The sequence below is a fragment of the Chlamydotis macqueenii genome, chromosome 8 (genome assembly GCF_036417535.1).
Source record: "Chlamydotis macqueenii isolate bChlMac1 chromosome 8, bChlMac1.mat, whole genome shotgun sequence".
Taxonomy (NCBI): Eukaryota; Metazoa; Chordata; class Aves; order Otidiformes; family Otididae; genus Chlamydotis; species Chlamydotis macqueenii.
The window spans coordinates 12,953,718-12,975,219 of NC_141563.1; the positions used below are offsets into that span (position 1 = coordinate 12,953,718).

At 44.0% G+C, this 21,502-nt stretch overlaps 1 protein-coding gene across 3 annotated transcripts in view; it reads right to left on the bottom strand.

Moving 5' to 3' along the window:
- Positions 1-21,502, bottom strand: part of ACBD6 (acyl-CoA binding domain containing 6) — an 88,057-nt gene that overhangs the window by 49,749 nt on the left and 16,806 nt on the right. For all 3 annotated transcript variants that reach the window (XR_015259284.1, XM_086754106.1, XM_086754107.1), the window contains exon 4: positions 12,702-12,784. Coding sequence is in view for 2 of the 3 variants with exons in the window: in XM_086754106.1 (XP_086610232.1) it covers positions 12,702-12,784 (83 nt within the window). In the remaining variant the exon portion in view is untranslated. The remainder of the gene's footprint in view (positions 1-12,701; positions 12,785-21,502) is intronic.

The following is a 21,502-nucleotide window of genomic DNA, read 5'->3' on the forward strand; positions in this document are numbered from 1 at the left end:
TCTAATGATGGGAAGTTACTGACACCAGTATTGCTGAGAAACTACAGCTCTCCTACCATCCATGCTGGTATGCCAGTGGAGGTTACTTAATCCAACACAGTTGATTTTTCTATGGAAAGGGGACTAATGCCATACTAGCATAAAGCACCTTTACAATAATAATACCTTTAGGTGTAGATACACTGATACAACCATGTTGCTAGCAAGAAGTAAAGAAAAGAGGTCATTGGTTTTCTAGAAGTAAACCAGAAGTCCACATACCACCCTCTCTTTCTGGTTTCCAGATGACAACTATGGCTCAAATGAACCTATCGGCATTGCTATGGGACTTGTCAGCTTCACAAGAATTAAACACAAAGCAGTTGCCTCTCATGACATCCCCAGTTTTCAATCACCTCAACTTAAGATAGTCTGGATGCTCAGCAGAACTCAGGCCTGACAGCCCTCAGATGAAATTCCTCATAGAAACAGGAGGTTGCTGGAACACGTCAGACCCAGAAGGGAGGCCGTTCTGCTGTGGGCCTTTCAGGCAGGAGAGAACAGCCTACACAATGCCACAGAACAGTTTGAGGAGAACTGATTCCCTGATCCTAAAAGGCAACAGTACTCGCATTCACCTGCACTGCTCTTGAACCTCACAGGCTGAAGAATGTCAGAGCAAGGAAAGTCTAAATGTTATTTACATTTGTGCAATGGGTTGCAAAGAAAAAGTGATGCTCTTCAACTTGTAGTCCCAACAAAAATGAAAATACCGATGTCACTAAGATCACGTCCCCTGCTCCCGTCAGGACAGGCAGAGCTCCATGACATAACTTTTGACTTCCAGTCCTATTACTATACACCTGGCTTACTAAGTTATACTCTGTTCTTCAGACCTCAAGAATCTGTTTCCTTCCTCAGTGCCAGTAAAAGGTGGGGAAAAAAGTGCTGATATTCAGCTCCTGCAGTGAAGCGCTGCTTTCTCCAAAGAAGTCACTTTCTCTGATCTTTCTCTCATGTTACTCCTTTAGTAGCACCATTCTCCTGCACATCACCCCTATTCTTTGTACACAAGCAGTCCTTCCTCATAGCTGACTTGCACCTTTCTAGCAAAGAGCTGGATGCTGCACAAGATTTCACACTCCATGTATAGAGCTAGAGACATTACAGAACTCTTCCAGTTTCTTAACCAGTCTCTCACGAACTTGTTTGCTGGAGGTCTTGTCTGTACACTACATAAGCTCCTGGGAAATAGATCACTACATGCTTTGGATGCAATTATTTGTAAATCTGGGGAAATAAAGACTCTAATGGCAGGATTAGAAAAGGCAAAAGCTTATATTGCACGAGATGGAGCTTGACAGATTCATGATAGAGGTTATGAGACATGTCTGCCCCCACTAACAAGGGCTGATTTGATATGCTGAGAAGTCCCTCCAGTTCTACTTTGTTAGCCCAACCTCTCAAACACAGCCTTGGCTGCTGAAAGCAGACTTCTGGGTGAAGCTGCTATTTAGGTGACACTGTACGGTAACTTGGTTCCAGTAACGTTTGCCCCATGGCACAGCCACACACAATTTATTGCAGATCACACTTTCTGCGGTAACATCAAAACAGAGCCCAGCCTGTCCTTCTAGGGAAAAGTCCACAACCATCCTCAGTTACTCCTGGATGATTTTCTGTGTCACAACCATGAGCTCAGCCTGTGCCCCTCATCCCTGGCAGCGATGGCACCCAGTCAGCCTGGGTGCTGGCGCTTCCACGTGCCACAGAGCCTGGGTGGCTCAGCCCTGTCGGACCTCACAAGCCAGCACCAGAGGTACCAGAAGGTACGGGGCAGCGATAAAGCAACTGACCGTGCTCCATGAGGAGCGTGCCGCAGGGTCCGCGCCAGCGGACAGAGGGCACGTTAACCCTGACGTACCAAAACCAGGCAGTCTTCCTACCACAGCCTCCAGGCAAGACTTCTACAGTCTTTTTCCAAGGATATTATTGTCTGTAAAGGGGAAATGACCTGACACAGCTATTTGGATATGATTTACCTTTTCTGGAATAATCACCTCTGCAAATGCTCTATATATCCCCCTTCCAAAAAACCACTTTTCTTTCAGAAGTCTCCACAATGGAATTAATCCAGAATAGCAATTTCCCCACCTGAAGATAAGATTTTGGGAAATTTCATCTTTCTAATCTGCATTTATTTCTAAAGCTTTAAACCATTCCTCTGCCCCCGATGCCCCCTTTAAAAAAATTAGCATATATTATCTCCAACTTTTCTATAAATATTAACAAAGAGAAACGAGCCCTTTCCTGAATAGATTTGAGAGAAGTCCATACAGTGGTAGTGAAGACATTTTACCTGCAAACAAAATAGTCACGTGAAGCTGCACTCCAGACATTTAAAACAATTGGATATAGTTGCATGCCAAAACCAGGAAGAGAACCTGAGACAAGAGCTCAGAGGAGTTAAAACCAGATTTTCGGAGGGACTAATACTAGGGAAAAAGCTCCACTTGAATGGTGTGAATGGAATAAAGACAAGTTACTGTTATTTGTTGACTTTGCATTCAAAACCACACAGGACAAATAAGATAAATAGCTTGAAAACCTTGCTACTCAGGGGGTTTTTTTCCTGCTTTACTTTACATATGCGTATGCATATGCACTGAATAATCTTTCCACTGTAGTAGCTACAAAAAAACAAAAAGGATGCAGTGTTTTTATCAGATCGGTTCCTAGCAGAAATTTGCACTCCACATAAAACTGGTAAGAGTCAACAGCGAGGCCCAGAAACGGGTAGAAACAGTCTAAAACCAGACAGAAGTACATCAGAAATACAGAAATAAGTGACACTGCAAAGACATTGTCCAGACAATGTTTGGGATGGGGGGAACCCATAGCATTTCTGTCAATATTTTCAGAAAAATCTCAATTTAAATAAAAATACAGCATTCAAGACATCTTCATGAGACTCAACCTAATGGAGACGCATACAGTTATTAAAAACCTGTAGCTAAAAGGAAGACTCAGATGCAATTTTGTTTCCATGTCAGATGTGTGATAGACAAGCACCGTCTCTTTTTGTTGAGCTAAAAAGGAGTCTTCAAGCCAGCGACCATTTGATTGTCAGTAAAGGCAGTGAATGCGTTTTACATCTATTTCCTGAGGATGGCCAGAAGGGTTTCTCTTCTCCCTTGCTGACACATGTTCAACCTTCAAAGCTATTTTAGTCTGCTCTCCACTATCCCCAGTAAGAGATGCTAACTCTGATTTAACGTTGAGCTGAAGCACATCTGTTGCCTGCAGGTAAGACGTGGGCAGCTTTTTCCATCCCTGAGTAAGAGGATGTGGAAGAACTTAAACCAAGCCATGCCTCCCCAAGCTTGGAAGGCTTCACAAGCCTTCTTCATAAGCTGTCCAAAACACATGTGTTGAGCTAACAGTTTTTAAACAGCTCACGGAAAAGGTCTGCTGCTGGTTCATGAGGCTTCACTTCCTTCTCACTTGGAATGCTGTAAACCTCCTTGCTTTCTAAACAGCCACCAAAACTGCCACAAAAAAGGGCACAGAGGAGACTTGAGATTCAGATATTCTACCCTCATGCAGAGAGCATCCTCCAGGTTTGCCGCGTCCCCATCCTCCCCCCTCGCAGGTTACCTCCAGCACAAAGCTCTGGGCAGAGGGCTGTGATCGGGTGCTACTTTGGGTGTCCTCTCCCCTTTTCCCGGGGCTGGTCCAAGCCACATCCCAGCAGACCTGCTGCGGGTGCCGCTAACAGGTGGCTTCGCCCGCCTGCTTGGCACAGCGCTGCCGAGCGAGCGGGAGTGCGGCGGAGCGGAGCAAGCAGCGCACCGGGAGCCGAGAGACACTCGCAACACTTACTGTTTATGTCAAGGCCCTCACCCCGCAAGGGACCCATTTTCACATAATCTATAATTATCTCTTCGCTTTAATCGCCTCGTCACTTCTCAGGCTCTCCTGGGCACAGGAAGAGGAAAAGCTCATTAACTGAACCTTTTCTCCTCTCTCCAGCCACCCATAGCTTTTAATTGCTTGGTGTTGTTATTATCTATCAGTGCAACTGGGATCATTTTCATAAGAAAGGGTGGTGGGAGGGAGGGAGGCAGGAGAGGGTCCCTGAGGTATGCAGCACAGACAAACCTTTGCTTTCTCAATTATTTATGCCAGCTGAGGTTTTACAAGCTGAATAAATCCATAACTCAAGTTTATTTTGAGCCGGCAGGCCGTCCCGGGGGAAGTGTTGCCCACTTGCCGGCACACTCGTGTGCCGTCCTCTGAGAGCAGCCAGGACGTAGCGAGACATGTGTCATCCAATTCCCCACGCTTTGCCACGCCGCCACACGCACTTTGGTAGATTAGCGGCAGCACGGGAGGGGAGGCGGCTGTGAAAATCCCCAACAGGAGCTGCTGCTGAAGGATGCGCTCTCCCAAAGGGAAGACAGGCCTGAGCCGAGCCGCCCCTTTGCACAACAAAGCAAAGCCCCAAGGGTCAGTGCTCGGTGGACAATAAAAAGGAGGGCAAAGCAATAAACTTGGCAATCATCTTGAAGTCAGGGACTTGCCTGCTAAACATCACCAGAAGAGCATCCATTTCTAAATAACACTGACCTGAAAAAAAAATCCTAAACCCCAGCTGCCTGGACCCGCAGGTGTTTTGTTTGAGACACGCCATGGCTGAGCGCGCTGCGGGCTGCTTGGGCTCTGCACAACCGGGAAAGCTCTTCCGCAGGGATTGCACAGCCCAGCATTTGTGAGAGCGACAGACATCTGCGGCGCAGCCACCCAAATGCACGCACAACAACAGCATGAGCCCCTAATTCCCAACATGACAAGGATGCCGGCTCCCACATCTCTGCAGCTTTGTGCTCGTTTCCAGCTCCGGTGTTCCCAAAAGCAGGGCTAGAAGGAGAGAACAAAATCCCAACTGCGCTCCAGAGTGCCAGGCTTGTCTCAAAAGCTGTTGCCGCTCCGAAGTGGTATCCTTGCAGTGGATGCTGGAAGCAGCTCTTTAAAATTCAACAGCCTTTGTGCCTGACCACACGCAGCGACCTCTGGTATTTTCTGCCAAAACAGTTCATTTGTCTCGCACAACAACTAATCAATTCCTGAGGCCATCCATCATGGGGACTCGCTCGAGCCGGCCCGGCAGCGGGGCCAGATGGCGACTGCGTTAGCAGGATTAATACAATTCTGATAGATTACATGGCATGAAGCGGGCTCACAAATACGAGGGGTGCCCGCTCTGCACCCCGATCCTAAACAGAGCCCCACTCACGACTGGGGTCACTCCCAAGCATTAAGGGAAAGGGTGGAAAAGGGCTTCTCCAGCATCCCTCAGGATAGCAGAAACGTAAAGCACAGCTCATGGAGGCCTCCATGCTGACCGGCAGATGTCATTCCTGTCCTGGCACACCGAGGCTGCATGGAAGCAGCCCACAGCAGAGCAAAGGAGGGCTCCTCCAGTGGAAGTGGAAAGGGATACAGATACTTGGCAACATAATTTTGCATCCTCCACCTGCCAAGTCAATGCTTTGGTTTGCTGGAAACACTTAGAAACTGCCTCTCCCTTGCCCCCACTTTAAAAAATATTAAAAAATAACTTGAAAGTTGAATTTCCAATGCTACAGTATTTTTGGCATCTCCCTCAGTTTTTGTCTCAGATTAGATTTATGTTGGTGACACATCAGTCAACGTCATCTCACTGCTCATTTCCCAGGTTTGTGAAACTGTAATTATAGCTATTTGATCAGGAAAGAGCTCAACTACCACTGCTTTTGTTCTGGCAATAAGACCAGAAAAGAGACATAAAGCTTTATGCAGCAGTAAAAAACCCCACCACCATACTCAGCCTGAAACCACAGATAATTTCTAAATCCTTTCTTCCAGGGGAACCTCCAAGTCCCATCATCAGTCACCAGCACGCATTATTTTTATGTAATGCCCAAAGTGAGATAAGTGATTTGCAGAGAAACACAGAGGCAGAGCACTATGCTAATATATTCTGCAATTGCTCCCCATTAGTCACTGGGGGTACTTGAGCTCTTTATTGCCAGGGTTTATTAATGACTCCTAATTGATGACCAGTGCCCAGCACCCCAAAGTAAATAACTGCTATGCCTCATTAGCTCAAGAGACCTTCTCCTGATTTGAGGATTGATCTATGAACACACAAATTGCACTGATTTAACCGAATCTCTTTCTAAATTGATTTAATTAGATCAGTGTAACTTGTTTCTATGGATGGTCTTGAATTTATTTGGAATCAGTGCAATGTAATTCTGTGAGCCAGACTGACCATTTTTCTATCTTGTTCTCAAAGCAGAAACATTTGAGATAATTAGTGATAAGGCAAAATCAGCCCTGGCACCATCCCAGCTCCTCCTACTTCTGATCCACCTGACTTTAGAGTAGGGTATGGTAACTCCACTTTGTCCAACATTTACAGGTCTGCACCCTAAAACCCAAGCAATTCATTCCACAAAAGGAACGTAAGCATTATTTATGCATAAATTTAGACACTCAGTTTGAATGGCATTGCTGCTTTGCTTGGTAATTTACTGCTGCTGGTAAACTAGTGGTTTACACTATTTAAACCAAGACCTCTCACCTTCCTATTCCACTGCGGCAGCTCGGAGGAGGTTAATAGTTTGATAAACTGTTCAAAAGCTTCTGGTAAGAATAAAACAAGTGAACCTGCTTGGGTAAACCTTAAAACTCTGCACTTGCATTCTTGTCTATTGCCCGGTGCAAGGCGAGGTTGTGACGATGTTGGGCTCCAGATAAATCAGAAAGCCTTTTCCTGCCTTTGCATCAGCGGAATCCTAAAGGGCTTATGGTGGGCTAGGTTTGGCAGAGTAATGCCTGCTGAGAAATTGCTTTTACCAGTCCATCAGAACACAGGGCTCAAGAGGACTCGAGTTTTAGTTTCTACTATACAAACTAAGGGTTTTCTTGCTTCTTCTATGCTTCCTTAATATGATCCTATAACTAGAAAATATTTAGCCTATCAACAGCCCTGGAGACAGACTAAAGTGGTTTGATTTCTATTCCAGTTTTTGAAAGCTTGTTGTAAAGCTTCAGTAGGCCCACCATAGATAACCGAGTTAATAAAACAGTCTGCATCAAAGTTTCTTTTCTCGGATTGTGGTTTTGAGGTAGCATACATGTGGGAAAATAACACAAGATTGGTGAGGAGGATCGTAAACATGCTGAAGTGACTTGCAGCTGAGGTGCAGAAAAACACATATCATATTGATTGTTGTTTAACCTTGTGCATGGGACAAGTAGAACACCTGATTTTAGATAACACAGGTCTGTGATAGACTCAGAGGCAGCCTACTGAACATGCTTGAGACTCCTGCCTTGCTGGGGGAAACAAAGCACAGTGGTAAACTACACCCGCGTGAATTCTTGAAAGACAGGTGAAAACAGCTGCTTCAGTGATCCTCTAGCATGGACTGAGCTCCACAGTGCCTGCGTCCCACTCGTGCGCCTCTGCCTGGGTGCTGCTTCAGGGATCTCCTGGTTGACGAGGTAACAAAAATAAATTTACTGTTCGCATTTCATCCATGGTTTTGTGGTTGTTTCTGCATCCTGCCTGTGCCAGCTCACACATTTGGCATAGCTGGCGGGATCCAGGAACAAGCGCACCATGGCTGGCAAAAAAGTTGGGGGACCAGGGAGGCTACGATGGTGACTCTCCATATTCTGGGATGGCCCAGTTCCAAGCGCTGCACCCCTGCGGCCACTTTCCTGGCTATATTGGCTCTGCTGGACACATGGCCTGAAATAGATGACGAGGCAGCAGTTACACCCCAGACAATCGAAATGGTTACGTGCAAGTTGCCACAAAAAGTGGCATCGGATTCTTCTCACAAGTTAGTGGAGAGATTGGGATGTTTGCTAGCTACTGGTTTTAGAGTTCTCCACTGTGAAGCTGTTGCATCATGGAGTAAAACGAGTGAACTGGAAAAGGAAGCCAGAACTTTACAAAATGCAAAGACAACCACGCAAGAAGTACTCCCTACTCAAGCAGAGCGGTGCCATGGGTTGCAAGGTACTGTAGAATGGGGATAGAGTATTGCTAACAAATGGGCAGGGGAAGCAGTGAAACTGGCTGTGTGCTGCTTAGTTGCTGGTCAGAGTTAAACCCTCGGTCCTTTTTGGTGCCCAATGGGGGGCATGAAGGGTTCGAGATAATAGATTTGACTAGAATGTGCTAATGAAATTTATAATCGTTACTGCTCCTTAGCTATTAATTGGCAGGCTTCTGCCGCTTGCCATGGGGCTTGCTTGCCTTACTGCATGTTAGAGTCTAGTGCTCGTTAGCATCTGCTTTTTGCCTTCACTGCTTGCTGTGCTGCCTATCTTACTCTGCTGTGCCTGGGAAGGTTTTGGTAACAGCAACAGCTCATGCACCAAATCCAGACAGGGCTGCAGGAATAAGAAGTATCCAAATGCAGCTTTTGAGAGGAGCGCCTGCCTCACTAAGACCCTTGATTATACCAGCAGTCACAATACTGCTGGTATCTAAGCATGGAACACAATGTAGTAGACAGTGTCCAAGATTGGGCTCAAGGGCTAAGGACATATTGGATATTCCACATTGCCTACCATCTCCAACCTAATGGCTTGATTGAAAGCATGAACGGGATGTTGAAGGAAAATTAAAAAGAGCTAACCAACACTAAAACTTTACAACATTGGAGTTCACATCTTACTAAAGCAAGTCTTTTTTGTTAAACAGCAGAATATTCATAATCAAACACCTTATGATCATATTACAAACACCTCCAGTACAAAACATGGTGATGACTGAAATTCTTCTAGATGGTATCTCTCCCAAAATATTAACTATAGGAGAAATGGAATTGTTTACACCAATGGATTGCATGGCAGGACCATGACCTATTAGTCTAGATGTGAAGATTCATATAATAATCCTTGAGAGTGCCATGTGGTTCTGTACCCCAACGTCTCCTCTCATTTTACATCCTCCATTGATATCAAATTCTCGAGTTTTGTATTTCAGGGGTCTTTGACAAATACCTGTGCCATATCTAGAGGGTATAGCATTGGAATGGTGTTATTGGCATCACAAACCCAACATCAAATTGATGTTCAATCTGAAAAAGCACAAGCCATAGCTCTTCAATCAGTGCAGGCAATTACCCCACATCAGGTTATCAAACCCTGAGCGATAACAGCTGAAGGAGCTGGAGCAATGGTGTATGTGCTACTGGAAGGAGATGACACTCCTGTTTTCCTCCATTATCACAGGTTGGCTTATCATGCTTTGTAGTTTTGTACTACAGGCACGTGCTCTGGATACATTTCCATGAGATCAACACGTAAATACTTGTATTTGGTTGGCCTCTACTGTAACTCACCTGCCTTTTGTATTGAGAGAGGATTAACAGCTGCAGATCTTTTGACAACGTGTTTCATTGGCATGCCAACCCCAGTAGCTGTATTACAGAATTATACTATGCTAAGTGCTTTTGATATTAATGTTCCTCATTGCTATTTTTTTTTCTGAGTAGGTAACGGCTGTACGCCAACGAATATTACAAAATCGATTGGTAGTGGACTATCTCCTTCTTCGACACCATAACGCTCCTTCGATTTTGAAGGCATGTGTTGCTTCAACATAACTGATGAATTTGACAGCACAGAAGACGACATTCAACATCTCCAGGACTTAATGCATCCAGTGAAACAATCTACTGGTTGTGCCTGACTAGCTGAGCTGTTTAATTCCCTGACTCCTGATTCAAAGCATCATCGTAGAGATATGATTATGCCTTTTTCTATAGGTGTTTATTATGTGCCTCTGTAAATTACCCTGCCCTACATCCTGCAAGCCCAAATGGACACCTCTCGCTCTGCCAGCCCCAATGGAAGCAATCCCTTGAGCAAGGGAGTGGAATATGGGAAAATAACACAAGATCGGTGAGGAGGATTGCAAACATGCTGAAATGCTGCAGCTAGGGTGCAGAAAAAACACATGTATCATACTAATATTTGTTTAGCCTTGTATGTTGGACAACTAGAACATCTGAGTCTGTCACAGGCCTATGTTATCTAAACACAGAGGCACCCTATTGAACATGCTTGAGACTCCTGCCTTGCTGCGGGAAACATCAAAGCACAGTGGTAAACTACACCTGTGTGAATCCCTGAAAGACAGGTGAAAGCAGCAAGTTCAGTGATCCTCTAGCACAGACTGCGCTCCACAGTGCCTGCATCCCCACTTGTGTGCCTCTGCTCAGGTGCTGCTTCGGGGATCCCCTGGTTGACGAGGTAATTAAGATAAATTTGTTCTTTGCTTTTCATCTATAGTTTTGCGATTGTTCCTGCACCCTGCCTGTGCCAGCTTACACAGCACACATACAACTGAACTTACAGCACAGAACTTATCCATAACTATTAACGTGTTTAAGTTTATACTGGCTCAAGCTATTAAGTTTTCTTTCCCCTTAAATATTTTAATTTTCTTCCTCTACAGAAAATGTCTTATTTTTTTTTTAAGATTACACTCTATTTAAAAATGCACTGAAGTATTGCTGAATGCTAACTTTATGTTCTTGTTAGTAACTACTGAGCCTCAGGAAAGTCATCCTTCTCAGGTCGGTGGTATTACTATCAAACCAATTCACTCCATGCTCTAGACAGACCTGGATGCCAAATTGAATGTTTAGAGTCATCCTTTGACTCAACTGCCTGTAGATTTGGTACCAGTGCAATTTTGCTATTTAGGGCTATGCTTTTACTATTTAGTTACCACCACTAGAGATGTGCCTATACTTGCACACATTTATTCCCTGTTCCAGCCAGAGAATGAGCAGGAGACAAAAGCCGTAATACATGAGCAACTGCACTGAGAAAGCTGAAGCTGTACAACCTGCATGTGGGTAAGATTACACCCAAACTTGCTCATTTCCTGTCTTGCAACTGAAGATGCTGATACCTGCAAGCCAAGCTGTGCCTACGGATGACACAAGTTTCCATTCTGCCAACAGAGTCAGGAGACTTCATAGGAGGCTTCATTTAACTCACTTTCAGCAGAATCATCCTATTCCAGCTGTGTCAGAGACCCCACACCTGCCTACAGCATCATTTTGTAAGGACTACAGCTATGCTATACAAAACATACAGCACATAACGTTCCTCATGGTATGTTTGGAGAAAAGGTATTCAAAGCTATACTTATCTTCAAGTCCTGCACAAGTCATGTTCTCATGGAAATAAAAGCAAAAATAGGACAAGAAGGACCAGAGCAAACTGTTTTCCTGTATATTGTGCGGCATTTCATATCCAAGAAGTGGTACAGGCAGTATTTGGGATAGTCAAGACTGAAAGCACTGCAGGACTAAGCACAGCTTATACTTAGCACCCAACACTGATATGTTCCAGTCCTCGGAGAAGACCTTGAACAGAATTTAAACCACAAGGTCAAACTATGAGATCAAGAATGTTGTCTGAGACCTACATTGACAGAACAGGGAAGAAAAATGAGCTTGTGGCTAGCAGAAGTGCTATTCCTCAAACAGTGTGTTAAATCAAGGTCATACCTGACCACCTCTGGTCAAGGTCCAAAGTCCAAGTTAAAGATGTGTTGGCTCTCCATGGGAAGTGGAGAAGGCTACTCTTGGCCAACTGTTCCATCTCACTATAAAGCAGACTGCAGATTGCAGGAAGTGCCCACACTGCTGCTGAGTACAAAATCACCACCCTATTTGCTTACACAGAACAGCCATATTAATTTCTACTTGAGCTCCTTGCAATGGGTTTGGAGCCGCCTGCTCAAGATTTATTTTTCATTAGTTTGTGACAAGTCAAAGAAATGCTGTGTTTAACACTTTGGGAAAGTTCTCAGAAAGCTTGGGAGGCTGTGTGTAGAGAAATTAGTGTTTGTCTTTTAATTTCCTGGGACTAAAATGATGCAAGACATTCAATAAAACAAATGGGATCACATACACATAGATGGGTGACTGCTACATGACAGCAAACACTGCTCAGAAATTCAGTCTTTCCTGACTGTTCATTTTAACTAAAATTACGATGCTGTATTCTGAAAGATTTTCCAGGCAATCATTTAGGTATTGGAGTTAATATTATACCCATGATTAGTAGTCTGGAACAGTAAAAAACCAACCAAACAAAAAAACCCAGCTGTCCTTATTCCATAGCTAATGTCACTTACTACTTGCACCTTGACAGGTTTTAAATAGCAGCCATTCTAGTTCAGTAAATGCATTTCTGCTATGCTAGCTGCAGAAGCTAGAAAAAAATTAATTTGATATAAGGTACAAACTCTCCCTGAAGGCAAACATTGTCCAACATTAAACCTTCACTGAACAATCTTTAATGAATGTATTGGTAAAGGAATAACTATTTGAAAAAGGTAGTGTCTGAATAGCTTTCTATTAAAAATATCCAATATTACCTTTTTTAGCCATACAACTGAAAAATGGGAAGTCTTACCCTTCCCCCACATCTTGCGCTAGGGAAAGGTTACTACCTGGCAATGATACAGGCAGTTATTGATTTAAATGATTATGGACCTGAAAAGTTCTTTCCTGTCATTTATTATCCTGTTGTAGTTGCCACCACACTTCTGCAATATTAAAAAAAAAAAGCTTAACAAAACGACATTAGAAAAATGCTGTTTTTAACTGAAGTGCAGCACAGATAATCACCTGATTGTTTCTTCTTGATACAATGAGCTGACAACTGGGCCTCCAAATGCAGTCTTGCTTTCCTTTCCCCTCTTCTCTGTCATCTGAAAGAAAAAGAAAGATTGGTCCAGCATTCTGGCTGCCATCCCCTTCCAGCCTTTGCCACCCCTCTGCCATCTCTCACCCCTTCTCCTGCCCCAGAGATGGGATCAGCCCTCTGGAAGCCTCATCTTCATGGCAGAGGGTATCCCACAACCCTACTCCATCCAGAACAGCTGGATGGATCTCTCAGCAAACCGGATCAATGCTCCTCTGAACACTGCCCAGAAGGGTCACCCGAAAGGTAGGCTTGGCAGCCTCTGCATCCCGCTCACAAGCCAGAGCGTTGCCTCCGCAGTGCTCCCAGCCGTAGCCCCTTAGGACCCGAAAGCCGAGCCTCTGTGAGGTAGCATAATGTTATGTTACTAGATTGCAAAGCTTGCCTTTATAAATCTATTTAATATAGATTTAAAATTAAATTTTATAATGGGCAGCATTTCCAAATGATTTACTCCCAGGAACTCTAGGATTCTGAATGATTCCCATCATAATAGAAATGAACAATTAGAATAATGATTGATCGATACAGAGCCTCGGGCCTACCTTTTAAAAAAAAACATTCTGCAGCTTGGGATCTTCAATTGGCTGACTTTACATTGATGCCAGACTTTCAGAAAGGGCTACGTGCCTGCTGTCTGAAAGTCTGACCCTATTAGAGGGTGCAGGGCACCAGAAACCCTAACTCTCCTAGGGCATCCAGCACCTCAGTCTTCAGGTAAACAGTCCAAACTGGTTTGCAATTCGCAGCAGTAATTCCTTATAAAACCTGCCCATTAATTGCAACATGCTGTTGTCAGTGGACAGTTCTATGGCTTTCCATGACAAGAGATTATCACACCCTAGGTGAATAAACTCAGAAGCAAAGGGAAAACCATCCCAACCTCTAGCAGTCTGTCAGTAGCTGCAATACATTACTGATTACACCAAAAAGCATTGCTGCCTCATCAGAATTCTACACAGAAATATGTTGATTTTTTAATAAATAAAACATGCCTACATTTGTCTCTCTTCCTGCTCCCTAGGTTGCTTCTGTTTTAAATCAATTTACTGCTTCCCCACAATACATTTACACTCTACCCAGTTTGACCCAAGCAGTTCTGCCTTTCGGCTCTCCTGTACCAGCCCAAAGCCATAATAGTTGGGTTTGTAGATATCACAGACATACTTTAAAAGAAAAAAAAGGAAAGGTAATTAGCTTTGAAAAGCATTCTATAGCAAGCAGGCTTTCTCTAATTTAGAGTAAAAGATGACACGAAGTTCTCCTTTCCTGAAGGGAAAGGGCTTCAGAGTCTTTACAGTGCAATGCCCCTCTTAAAAAATTATTTAGCAGAGAACCTTACTGTCCATCAATTATTTCCACACCACTTATAAAGAAAATTAATTTCAGATCATCTGCTAGTACATGCAAGAGTTATTTCCATAAAATGAAGCTGTACTCACAACTAGTCCATCTTTTTTGATATTGAGGGACAGTGGTCATTCAACCAGTACCAGAAACTACACAAAATTTTAATCTATATTCTCTCACCTCTTTTCACCACAGGTTTCGGTTATTGCTTTTTTTCCAAAGTCAGAAACAACACTTGAGAAAATACATTTCATCTTTCTACAGGCAGAAATTGTAAAAAAGGTCTCTTGGATTAAGTTTACTTTCTTTGCACAACCAATGCTTTCCTACCAAAGATTAATCACATTGAGTATGCATAAGGTCATTGGGAAACTCAGCGATAAAGGCTTTCCCAAAAACGCCCAGGCAAAAGTTTCTCTAGCTCTTAATCCATACACAGGTTACTTTGTCCAAATAGCTTTTATCTCAGCTCTTTCACACAGAAATAGATAACTCAATATTCCATTCATGAATGTTGAATGAAGCTTATTCCATCACAGTCTTCTATATGTAGAACAAGTTTATGAAAAACGTACAGGGAAAAAGTCTTGGCTACCCTCTCCGGATTTGATGTCTCCCTCTACTCTGCAGAGCCATGAAAGACAGCACTGTGGCTCCACCATTCATCATCACTGGACTTCCCAAGGGGAATCTATCCAGGCTACAAGGAATGCTTCTCCCCAGAAGTGTTAACTCTGCCTTGATCAGATACAAGCTGGTTTTTTTTCCAGCCACCCTTGACAACCTGCCTATACCATGAGCTCATCTGCCTGCTTCCAATATCTACACTACCCAGCCTGCCAGGGCCTCACACGCAATATCTGAGCGCGACATACCAAACTGGGTAATGAAAGAGGTGAGACAAAGCAGTTGCTCCTTCCAAACCACGTCACAGCTATTACACTAACAGGAATCAGTGTTTTTATTTGTCACTCATATTGGCTGAATGGATCAGCGATGAGCAAATGCACTGTCCTTGAATCTCTTGACATTTCTACAGCAGAAAAGGGCTTTTAGAGCTGGAAAGATGAAGGAAATGCTACATATTTGCAGATAGTGACCAGTGAGTTTAAAGTCACATTAGCTTGCAAACCACAATGAAATTAAAAACTGACACTGCACATTCTCGCTCTCCTCCTTTAAAAAAGGCACTAATAATTAACTACGTGGCTCTCAATTAAGCCAGCTCAATTTCTTTCACTGCTGGCAGCGCTATCCAAAAGCGCTGCAGATACACACGTAACTAATGACAGTTAAGAAATAACACGATCCCAGGCTGCCATCATTTGCAACCTGAACCTAAAAGAGATGACAGCAGCATTATCTGCAGTCAGGACCACGTAACAGAGATGCTGTAGAGAAGGCAAAACTACTGTGGGCTCCATGAGCATGAGGCGGTTGCTTTCAAACTGCCAGTTAAAAACAGTGGGAATAAAGGGGAATTTGTGACAGCACAGGAAGAAACCTTGGAGGATGGCACTTGAATGTCAAAGCACAGGTAGTGGCATGTAAGAGGTCTGGGAAGAGACGATAAAGAAGTGTAAGAAATACCGTAAAAGGCACTGGAATTTCTTGTATTTTCCCCTAATTCTTGCCTGTTGATCCTTTGTGCTTGTGTACAATTAAGGCTGGTATCAAAGTCACTATTACTCTTGACAGTTAACTTTGGTAGGTGGATCTGGTTGACCAAAGCTAGCATAAATCACGGGTAAATATGTGCTTCAGTATGCAGCGTACGTACTTATTAAGAGACATTTTCTACTCCCCTGACTCCCGACGTGCTCATGGACTGGCGCAGGGAACTCCACTAAGCCCAGAACTATCCTTCTCAAATGTCACCAGGAATGCCAGCAGAAAAGCCGCATGGCTCCCGGAACAGACAGCAGAGCATCCTCATGCCTGCCTCGGCGCACTGTATTTGTCAATAAAAGACCATCTGGATTCAAGGTAGAATTGCATCTCAACTGGCTGTCACTGACAATGCTGCTCCAGGCAGCCTCAAAGCCTGACAACCACTTTCTGAACAAAATGGAAATACAGGGACTAATATTTGCTAACATCATTAATTCATTTTTTTCTCCACTCCCCCTTCTTCCTTTATCCACGATGTCAAGATGTGTACCTTTAAATTGTTGTCAGCCATAAACCAGACATCGTGTCCCAGTTCAGAGGTTAACATATAATGACAGACACATTAAAAAACCCTGTCCAATGCCTCACTGACAATTTCAGCTCCATCTTCTCTTCAACAAGACAGTAGCTCAAACTCACTTATAAGCTTTAACAACATTAAAGTCTAATCATGATTGAAAAATAAAGGAGAAAGAAGACAGTTTTCTCATACTAAGCATTATGGAAATGAAAAACAATTAGAGACAAACATTTTCTTTGTGAGGGTTTTGAGTTCACCTCCTATTTCGGTCTTAAAAGTCTCCCATGATCACAACGTGATCCATTTTTCCTCTTGCACTTTTAGAGAGCAGGATGAAAATTATCATCTAAGAGAAAGAGCAGCAGTTTCCTGTCAGGGCTTCGTTTGGTGGGCCAACCTCTTGCTATATCCCTGAAGATAGGACAGGGACTTAGTACTTTTCGTCTCCGAGCCCAAGCTTTGTTCCAAACAGGCTACAACAGATTTAACAGATGGTACTTCCAAGGGCCCTTCCAATGATTCACTTCAAACTCATGTGCCACAACTCGTTAGAGAAATGCAAATGAACTTACCATTGGTGATTAGCTGGGACTGAACCAGATTGAACGGTACACAGTTATTTTATAAGTAGGGCAAAGGACTATGAATGTGACAGGAAGAAAGGCACAGAGAAGTCCTACGAAGATACCACAAAACAGCAGGAGTAGCACAAGTTTCAGATAAAGCTTTAAAAAACCCCACCAACATAACTTGGAGTTAAAAGAAGAGCAGGATCCTAGGCATGGCTTAAATGTAGGACACCCCAGTTTTATCCAGAGCAAAATGAGAACTCTGCCTGCCTAGTTTTGCATGTCTAGACACTCAGCACAAGCAGTAGTAATAGCTGCTTGGCAAGGCACATGGCTGTGTTGCAAAGCACATCTATCACATCCCTCAATTCCCTCACATCTTATGCTGGCTTTTCTCCACACTCAAAACCTTTAAGTAGCTTCACATAAATATATATTTAAGAAAAAGAGAAAGCCATTAGCGAAAAGGTTCACCTCATCAAAATACTTATCTTCGAAGTTACACTGGCTACTGCATTAAACAGTCACGACTTAAGTTCTTCATCATCACGCATCTTGGAAACAGAGAAGTGAGAAAACTTAAAGGAGAGCTATGCATTGGGATCTCACACCCGAGCAACTGCAGGGCACTGAGAGAGTATCTCAGGTTGGCCTTGGCCTTGCAGAACGCCTGCAGGGCTTTGGGGTGCAACCAAGGATCCTGAGCCCATTGAGCCTGGAGGAGTTGCAAGCATTGGATGTTCACAGAGGTCTGCTTGGTAGGGGGAAGAGAAACCCTGGCCCACATCCCAGCTCCACAAACTACACCTGGGAAGTGATCAGCAGTTCCAGCCTCAGCTGCCATGACAGGACAAGAGACATCCTGTAACCCTGTCAGGCTTATGTGAAGGTACCAGTAAATCCCTGGAGTGTGCTGACTGAATTGTAATTAAGCTGGTACAGTCTCAAGTGACAAGTTTTACAGAAGATGCTTCACAGAGTTAACCCAACAGCAGACCTCAAGGCCTGCTCTGCTGGCCACCATGTCCCCTTAATGCTCTGGATTAACATTTCTGGACACAATTTGAGGAGTGGGGATTATTAGGGAGGCAACAAGAAAACAAACTCTGCTAAAGTTTCAGACGCTCATCCCCCCTCCTCTCCCTCTGTGCCACAGCCCGGCCATCCCCCTGGGAAGGGAACTTGGGCAGACACTAATTGTATTTGACAGCAGCAATTACACGCAAGGCTGGAGATTAGAAGCTCGTTAATTGTGTGTGCCATAATTGCTGCCATATTTTCCTTCACTAGTTAAGGCCAGTGCCAGGAGAACCAAGGGGAGGAGGGTGTGCTCCACCCCAAACGCAGGTGGTCCGAAGATGAGAGTCCATGGACAAGGAGATGTCCCTTCTCCCCCAGCACGGCGGGAGGCTCCTGACCCCGTAACAATGCGGAAGGGTCGTTCGGCAGAGCAGCTAATGAAGCATGAAATGAGGGAAAACAATGTCCTCTTCCAAAGGTATTTTCTACCTGTATCTTTCTGACTTCACAGCTGGGTTGAACTTCATGTTACCTGCAGTGGGAGGGAAGGTAAATATTAACCCTTCAGAGGTGATGATACTAAAGGAATTTTATCTTTTTTTAAACCATCTATAAAATCAGGCATTCTTAAACACTTGAGAAGGATTCATAAAATCCTCCCTTCCTGACCTAAAATGTATGAGCTCAGCATTTCTTGCCACTCTTTACAGACTAACATAAGCCAGTTACACCTAAATAAGACAAAAATACACCCCAGCTGAGGGCAGCCCCCTGTTAGACACTGCTGCAAAGCCACCTTTCATGAAAGGCGGCTGTACCCTCCGCACCAGCCGTATTAATGGCTGTCATAAACAGACTATTTTAATATTCCTCTCTCAACAATCCTTCTTGGCTCCCAGCAGCAGCTCAGCGCGAGCGTGCACATGACTCAGCACCTGGAGCCTTTTCAAGGGACTACTGAGGAGCTGTACCATTTGAGCAAACTGTCCTATAAAAAATGGCAGTGCGCTCCGCAGGATAATGTCGGGGTTTTTTTGTTTCTTTTAAATGTTGCAGAGAGTTTAGTTAATACTCCATTAATGACTACATAAAAAAGTTTTCTGGTTCTTTTAAATCTCATCACAGAATTTCCTCTTCAAACCCACAATCTAAGACAGGGAAAAAATATTTTCCAGATTACATAAAAAAAATTAAAACAAACATACTGTAATTAGTGTTATAATTAAACAGTGCTGTGATCTAAAACAAGGCCTTGTAGATTACTCATTTAACCTATAACGAGTTAATTAATGACTGCATCATAGACACAGTTGGAAATTAGTAGTAAAGACAGTCAGGGGAGGGGAAACAAATGTAAAATGCTCAATGTAATTTTGAGCAAGTTTTATGCTTGCTAGTAGCTGGGATTTCATGACTCACTGTACACATTTTAACATATGCATGGAATGAAATAATACACACAATCAAAAAACCTAATGCAGTAGCTTCCAGCAGTTTTTGATTTGTGGAGCTTTTTTTTCTTTTAAATGGAAAATCAGATATGTAAGTGGCAAACATAAGACCAACAGCAAACTCTCCTTCCCCCTCTCCCTTTCGTAGACTCTGCAGTAGCTTGCAGACTCCCAATGCCTGCAGACCAAAAGGCGAAGGGAGCGGCCCATTTGCACACTTCCAGCGCGAGGCAACTTGTGGAAATCAGGAGTTTTCACGAGAGGAACAGAGAGCATTGCATCCTCTGTCCTGGAAGCAATCACTTCTGTCACAGCACACATATGAAAATCCACAAATGCCCAGGCACGTTGGACCAAGCTGTACATACAGACACAGCCTGTACTGTAATTGCTGGGAGTTTTGGTCAATCTAACACAAGATGTTAATTTACATAAATTCCCTAGATTTCCATGGACATTCACATGGGCAAGAAATACATTCTGAGCCAAACTGGAAATACTGAAAGGCTACACAGCTTGGGATGAAACGTGTTCTGAAGCTTGAAAGCTGAAGGCAACCCTAACTTTTGAGACATAAAGCAGTGACAGGATACCAGCCCCTGCCCTCAGCCTGCCTACTGACATATTCATCACCTACTTGCTGGAGTGACACTGGACCAGACAGTATCACAGCAGCAGCACTGGCCAACTCCCTCGTTCGCAAAAGGAACGGCTCCAAGGCTGCTTGACCAGTGCCACTGAAACTTGTTTCCTCCAACAGAGCTGGGTCGTGAAGGCAGAGGGGGGATTTACGGGCTCTGCAGACAGGGAAACAGCAGAGCTAAGAGATCTTCACTGGTCCCGGTCCCCAGGTTCAGGCAAGGGAAGGACCAGAGCATCTCAGCAAGAACAGAAGGTTTCTGAAGTTACCGTGTAACCCTTCACAGGCTCAGCCAGAAGGATGCAGCAGGAACTGGAGGCAGCTGCCTGCTGAACAGCCTTTAGTGCTGTGCACTGACTGTGCCTGAGCCTTTGCATGCCTTTATGCTGGTTAGTTCAGCTCAAAATACTCAGAGGATGCTCTAGAGACATTTAAGGAGTGCCATCTTCTCTTACAATAGGAGTAATTTGGTACAATAGTGCCCAAGTATCTAAGTACCAGACAATACATGCTCTTTTTCCACTCTGCATTTACAAGACATTAACTAATGTGTTAGCTAGCATCCGAACAAAATCTTAATCTCTAGTAATTACACTCAATACCTCCTTGATGCTTCTTGTAAAGAGCAAACTAAACAACCACTTATCCTGTTTCTAACATGAAAAGCTGTATTTTCACTAAAGAAACAGCTTAATTATACTATAGTCTATGTTATACACAAAACAATTGCAGCTATCTTCTCTTAGCTAAAAGTATTTTAAAATAACATTCTCTCTTTTAAACCTGCTCTAACATAGCCATGTGAAGTAGCAGGGTACAGGGACCCTTCCTGTGCCTGAATATATCAAGTAAAATGTCTACAAACCCCACATCTAAAAATCAAGGCATTACATACTCCATAGTAACATAAACCCCTGGCCAGCAGGTAGCTAAGACTGAGCAGAGAAACCACTTCTTACACCCCTGATCCTCCCGACCTCCTCTTGCATCTTCCTATTTGGTTTCCTCCCCTTCCAACCCCTCTTACACCAGGGTGACGTTCAGCTTCCTCTGCTTTCTGCCTCTGCCCCCAGCCGCACCTCACCACATGCTTACCCTCCTTGCCCCCATAGCCTGGGACAGGATCCTGCTTGGTTCAACACCTGTCAGCCCATGCTGCAACTCCCTGCACCCCAATTTTGTAACGTTGCCCAGTGCTACTGACAGCTTCGTTTTCCAGCTTGCTTCAGCCAGTGGAGTTTCAGTACAGAAGTGAACCTAACAGGGAAGTTTTGATTGCTGGTGGAGTCACTGGATGCCGCAACACTGCTCTTTTCTGCTTCCAGCCTCACACAGCTGCTTTATGAAAAGAAGAGTTTCAGTACTTCTGTTACGCTCATTTTTGTTGCTAGGGAGAAGCAGCATTGCTGCTAAAACCTGCAACAAATGAAAACTGCACGTGGCATTTAAAACCCTTCCCTGCCTTGCCAGAAACTGCCACCTCAAGGCACAAGTGGCAGAGGGC